The sequence below is a fragment of the Puntigrus tetrazona genome, chromosome 19 (assembly GCF_018831695.1).
Source record: "Puntigrus tetrazona isolate hp1 chromosome 19, ASM1883169v1, whole genome shotgun sequence".
NCBI lineage: Eukaryota > Metazoa > Chordata > Actinopteri > Cypriniformes > Cyprinidae > Puntigrus > Puntigrus tetrazona.
Genome location: NC_056717.1, coordinates 13986295 through 13993283, shown reverse-complemented (window position 1 = coordinate 13993283; position 6989 = coordinate 13986295). Strand labels below are relative to the sequence as shown.

Genomic DNA, 6989 nt, shown 5'->3' with positions numbered 1-6989 from the left:
AGAGAGGGAATGCCGGGTGTCTGCGTACTTCTAAGGATGAAATCTGACTGGATGTTTAGCCTGTAGATGGCAGGAGTGTCCTTCTACAGCGCAATCATCCAGTCTTAGATCTCACACTCACTGCCAAACTTCTTACAAAGATGCCTTTCGTAGGAAATGATTATAATATTAATGCTAAACTGGTAGGCTAAGTAAGATCACACCGGCCTCTAGATTCTCGAGTAAACAGTTATTTACACAAGGACTCTAAATTCAAATTAAATCGTTAACACCTCTGCAGCATGTTGGTCTGCATTAAACAGAACAGTTTTTTTAATGATTTAAGTGTGGGTCTGACATATTAAGTTTACTGTTATGTGTATATCTGTTAATATATTTCTAATTTGTATATGAGATTCACATAGAATTAATATATGCAACGCAGTTTGCATTAAAAACCCAAATAGTCAATAATAAGATATGCAAATGTAGCATCTGCACTGTATATTTTTGCTTGTTAGGTAGGCTGATTTATTCATTTTAATACCTGCTTGGGACAAACCCCAGATTGAAGTGGTTTGCTGATCTTAGTTGGTTTAACCTAGTCTCCCAGTCTAACAATTTTGGTTTTCATCTAATCCAGCTATTGAAAAACAGCCCTGGGGAAGAAAAAAAAATAATCTAGTAGACCAGCTTGCCCAGATCAGTGGACCAGTAAACCAGTTTAGACCGTTTTTTTTTTGAATTCCCTCCCTCAAACAGCAGCGCTTCGTTCGTTCATTTACTGATAAATGCACAGAATCTTTCATTTAAGCAATGATGAAACAGTGAGATCACACAGTTAATCCACCGAACAGCAGTGAATAGGAGTCGGTGAGCGAGATCACAGCGCAGAGAGTTTGGCCCCTTTTGGCGAGATGGTTGAGTCCTCGTCAAGGTTGCTGTGGGATCCCAGCATCACCGTTCACTTCGAGCCACACCGCGATCCGCTCCGCTTCTGGCTGAGGGAAAGAACAACTACCTTCATGTGAACATGAACATAGATGACACAGAGGGGCAAAGCGTCAGATCAACCGGATTCCTGTCCGTTTTCAAGAGAGGATGTATTAGATGTGGTCCGGTGGACTCCCAAGCAAAGAAAATGGGGATTAAAACTGGAGTTACATTTTGGAATCTGATATTTTTTATGATGGTCACATGCGTGCGAGGTAAGTCGTCAGTCTCGAGGAGTTATTCGGAGGTTTCGCGTCGGTGCGTGTGGATGGGAACGAGCTCGGAGTGGATGTAGGGAGAGGAGAGCCAACCGTGCAGCAAATGCTTGAGAATAGAAGCGCATTTACTCAATGCAGGCATTGAGCGAGGACTCAATAAATATTCTTGCAGTATGCTCGAGCGGATACGTGAGTTGCTTGTGGTCATTAAGTGATGGATCGCAAAGTAACGTAAGGGCGTTGAGAGATTTTATCCGAGCTGTTTTACATATTAACAGCGCGCAGGGTGGTTTCAAATAACCACTATTAGGGGAACGGCTAATTACCGAATCTCAAACGAACGCGTGTTTTGAGTGCTTATTTTCGGATAACGCAGGTCGGAGACGGAAAGCGAATCACGATTCCTTATGGTGTAGTTGATCTACAGCCAACGAAATGCACCGTTAACACACGCGTTAGTCTATAAGTAGTCAAGAACATGCCGGATAACGTGTGGCACGGGAGATTTCGACCTCACACTTGTCAGGGTACCATCTCGCGATGGAATTGACGCGTCTGGGCGCCCATTGATCTGCCTTGATCCGGAGGTTTTAACTGTTGCACGCCGTCTCCCTATCGGCTACACCATAACATGATCTCGATATAGGTTTGAGACATCCCCGGCGTGTCAGGTGCATTTATTTGGAGGAGGCTTGGTGTGAAGCTTTCGTCTCTCCGGTTTTTTTTTTAGCGGGACGTGGACTATACGAGGCTTGGAAGTTAAGTTTTAGAAACGTGCTAATTGTTAGGTTTCTGAAACCTTTGATTGAATTTAGTGGGGTGGAGGCAAACCCCTGGGCAGCACTTCTGCCTGATGTATCTCGGTCATTACCACCTGCCTAGCATTTTAATTTGCATCAGAGCTGATTCATCTGATGCTAAACGGTTTATAAAAAAAAATAGCACCGCCAGCTCAAATCTAACCGAATCCATTGCAACTCATTCTTTTATAAATATAAACAGATAAGGTGTTGGCAGCCTGATTGTGTTTCTGTCATCTCGATTAGACGCTTAGCGTATCGAGTATGTCGTTACGCGGAATGAATACTGAGGAGGGCTCGATGTGTTTCCTAGTTGGACTGGAGAGATATGGATAAACAGCAGTACCGGTGTCCGTAAAGTGTGCGAGATGCAGTCGTGTCGGCTGATAACCCGTCGCGTGGTGGCAGTGTGATGAGATCCAGAGGAAAATGAATGCGATCTAGACCTCACTTCGCAGACTTTCTGCGAGATAGAGAACGCGCGCGCTGTTTAGTGAGTCATTGTGCAGCTGTTTAGTGTAATTCGATAAATAACACACATTGTCCTGGTACGAACGTATATTTGAGTTTAATTCATAAATAAGTGACACAAAACAATCTTAAACCAGCTTAAGATGGTTGGCTGGTCTTAGGCGGTTTAACGTGGTCTTGCTGGTGTCCTAGCCTTGCCGTGATGATTTTGAAACGGTCGACTTGCCTAACTCCATTTTAAACCGGCAAACTTGTCCAACATGGCCAGCCTTGGAGACCATTTTAGGCTTGTTTAAGCATTTTTCCACCTAGCAGGGATGCGGTCGGTAGATATATGCTTCGTGGTTTAAGATCAGCAGGCCTTAGGACAAAACTTAATTATGAACATTATTTCTAGAGGCGCTGAATTAAAAATTCGCTCTTCTGGAAGCAAGTTGCTCTGCAGGAGTCCAGGTGTTAGATTTTTATAAACTTCATCTCATTTCTTGCAGCAAAGACATATTTTCTGATATAAGGAAAACCAGCAGGGCGTAACTGGAATTGGAGAACATTGTGGAATCATTCAAGAATTCGTTGGGAAAAAAACCCCAAAAAAACCTATATAGAGAGAGAGAGTTTGTCGATTTTGCGATATAAAAAAAAATAGCTACAGGCTTTGAAGTTGAACAGTCCAGTATTTGTGTTTTAGTACAATTGTGCATTATTCAAATGAAATAGTTTTACGTACGTATAGTGCAAAAAAGATCCCGGAGGATGAAAAAGATGCCACATGGGCAATAGAAGATTAATTAGAAAATGTAAATTCTGTATAGACAATTTTTGTGTTTTAGGATCTACTAATGGCATCTTAAACTTTTCTGTTTCCTGCTTAAGAAACACAAAGTGAAAATAAATGGACTGACTGTCAAATAATGAAAGCACAGAGCAGAAAAGCCTAGATTCAAAATCTTGTTTCTTTCCATAAGTCATGTCGTATCTAATTTCACAAAACAGCAGGGTTCTTTCTGTTTGTTTGTTTGTTTATTTAATCTGAAAGGCTGCTTAATAAATCAAAATTTTATGGAAAAACCTAATATATTAGTCTCAGGCTGTTGTGGTTAACCTGCCCTATCACAAACCTAGGTCGCCTGGCTTCATCAAAAGCCTCTTTAATCTCATTTGTTTCAAATTAGTCGCTATAAACTGACCACAGATCACCAGTTAGAAACCGAATATGTCTACTCAGTGGTGAACATACGGACCCACTGAGGACAAGTCCTGAGGGGATGGATTAATAGCTGGAAGAGGCGTCATACTTGGGATCAGCGCCCTATCTTACAAGTGTAAAATCCAGCATGTTACAGTTTGCCGCTGTGTAACACTGCCTCTTCTCTGGCACGCCTGAAAGAGGCTTTTAATCTCCATGAGCAAAGCATGGCTGCTGAAGAGCCAGGTGCAGAGCAGGGTCATTAAAGTCCCCAGATGTCTGCAGTCAAATAGATTTTAGGAACTCCTCTTCTCCAAAAAGCATGTTTAGGGTTATTTGCATGAATATGCAGCACTTACAGGATGATATCTAGCAGCCGTCTGTGTGCGTGAGGCTTGTCTTGTAACATGTTCTGTGTTGTTTCCTGTCAAATGACAAATGGCACACTGCCCTCAGGTTGGAATTACGTCTCGTGGGAAATTGAGGAGCCTCGATAAAATGGATCCAATTAGATGGTTTCTGTTTATTGGTGGACACATGAATAGGACATAAAGGGATGTAAATACCTCGAAGGGGGATGTGTTATATCAGATTGAAGATCTGTGCTTCTGCTGCAGACCATGCTGTTGCCACTTGGATATGCATCACCTTTTCTCCCGCCCTGAGGAGAATCGATCGGGAGTTGGAGTAATCTTCTCACAGTAACAAAGGCTTGCGTGAATGCTCAGTGGATCACCTCTAGTTTTCCCTGGACTTCTGTTCTTCTCCTTAACAGCCCCTCGTGATCAACATCGCATTAGTCATGCGCAAATACTCACACCTACTTTGATCTCCTGACTTGTACTCGACTACATCTGAAGTGTTAAACAGCTTGCCGTATAAAACACGCAAAAACACTGACAGATGGATGGCTTTTCAGGAGGGATGATGTTTAAATTAGTGGACAAGAGAAGAGGTAGTTGGAATACAGGTTGTCACAGAAGAAGCTTTAATGTCTAGCTTTGTAGTTAGGCCTATTAAAATGAAATATGCAGTGTAAGCAGGGTCCAAAAATGAACATTTACCAAAGCTGGCCAATAAAATGGTGAGTAAATGTTACGGCTGTAAGTATGCATAATTGGCAAGGAAATGCTTTAAATAATAATTAGCGTATTTTCAGGTTTGCAAATGCTGAGTAAACTTGACTAAACTATTGAATTGCATTTCACATTGTTATTTATTAGAGAAAAAAATAGTGTAAAATCTGCTAACGTTGTTCATTTATCAACCATAAATATTTGTTAGCGATATGAAACTGCGTTGCATTATTTTAGTAATACACGCAATTCAATTTCACACAATTTGTTTAAAATCACTTTATGCTGGAATTAAATTACTGAATTATTAGTCATTGTCGTTGAATTATTCACCCTATCAAGTTCATTATCTAAATTGGCTCTAATTTAAATACTGCATTTACATGCACACATACATACAAATGTAGGAGATATTCATTAGTCATTAGTTGGATTTCTAGAGAAAAAAAGATAGTTGTTTCGCACTGACTTCTGATGTCTCTGTAATATTCAACAGTGGTAAAAGTTATGTTGAATTTCCTTGTACATTTACCAGCCGTTCTATTGGCTTGCCAAGTTTTTACTTGGTGGTGTGCACAGTATAAAAATAGCATATATGCCAACCTCATTTTGCATTTTAATTATTATGCGTCTAGGGAAATAACCTGAAAGCCCTAAAGGTCAAACTGCAGAAAACAACATTTTGAGATACACTATTAAGGCTGCATCCAGTACAGAATTCCCATGCAATTCATTAGTGAGTTTAAGCACGTCATTGTCAGATGGTGTTAATATAGTTAATTGTTTAAACCAACCTAGGCATTGTTTACAACATGCTGCATTTTAGTGCTCTAAAAACTAGAATGGGTTTGGAAATGCAAGGAATATTACATATCTATACTATTATTTCATTTTCAGACCGTCAGCGTTTATTCCAGCCTTATGTCAGTGGTAGGGTTGGTGTTGGTTGGTGAAAGCCAGCAGGGGGCACTAACTATTTCATCAGTGTGATCTATGGTCCCGTTTACCACCCTTTCAGCCATAGCTTGTAATTGAGCATCAAGGTAGAGAATAACAAAAGGCTTTGTCCACATACTAGATGACGTTTAGAGTACTGTCACACAGTGGTAGGCTACATGAGTGATGGCTGAGTCGCGACCTCATTACTTGTAAAGGGCTTTCAGCGCGTGAAGTACTTCACAAGTGCACTGCGCACAAACGCACAGTGATTTATACAATGATTTTATTTTAACCCACAAGAACTAATTTTCTTCAACAGTGACCATTAAACGTCATATTAAAGCAGTTTCGCTGTCTCTCAGCAAAGACCGAATCCATTGCAGTATCTACTACAAAACAAGCGAAGCTTTGTTGCAGAATATACAGTCATAGTGAAGCACTTTTTTTCTGACCTCAAAGAAGTGAAAGGCTTCCAGGGTGACAGCTGTGTTGGAAACATGGTCTGATTGGAGCCCTGTGTCTGTCAGGAAGGATCAGGTGCAGAGGCGTGGAGCTGTCGGTTTTTGCAACTCATTCTCACCACTACCTGTTGTGACAGAGTTGCTCAGTCCATACGCACCTTATACACATTCACAAACACATTTACAAACTGCCGCAATAGCTGCAGTGTCGAAAAAAGAGAAAAGCGGTGTTTGTTTTTATCATGCTGGAAAACATCTGTACTGCTGCAGTAGTCAGCAGCTGCTTGCTTTTGAGACATGCTAAATTCAATGGAGGAAGGTATTTTTCTCCAATAGTTTACTCTATACTCTATTTTTATTATGGGAAACTTTTGTGTTACTGCATTAAAAATTGAACATCTGACTTTTTAACAGGATTGTGCCCCATTTAGAACTGAATAAATAATGCTTTTTAAATTTCGAATTAATTTTGCAGTTGATGCCTCACTTCAACTCAAGTATAAATGCAGTGTTGCAATATGAAGTTAAATGTGTGTGTGTGTGTGTGTGTGTGTGTGTGTGTGTATGCATTCACTTAGTGATTCTTTTCAATAAAACATATGTGTGACAGGAATTCTTTAAGTATGAATGAACGATTTATATCAAATAGCAATTCAAATAACAATTATACCTTTGATATTTAAGTGCGTTAAAAAGTAAGTACTAGTTAAAGTCTAAATTTAAAAGGGTAAGGGTATGTCTTAGCTCAAATATTTTGTCTGCCACTGCTATATTCAAAAGCATTGGGGAGATACATCTTAATTAGATCCAGTGGATGCATATGTACGCCTGTGTGTGGCTGAACAGGGCTATTTTTACCAGAAGAC

The 6989-nt window shown here is 40.3% G+C and overlaps 1 protein-coding gene across 1 annotated transcript in view; it reads left to right on the top strand.

The window, feature by feature from the left end:
* Positions 1-964: 964 nt before the first annotated feature.
* The window catches only part of csmd3b (CUB and Sushi multiple domains 3b), a 332481-nt gene continuing 326456 nt past the window's right edge, over positions 965-6989 (top strand). The window contains 1 exon segment of the mRNA XM_043218230.1: positions 965-1187. Within this exon segment, the coding sequence (XP_043074165.1) occupies positions 1013-1187 (175 nt within the window). The 5' untranslated portion in view covers positions 965-1012.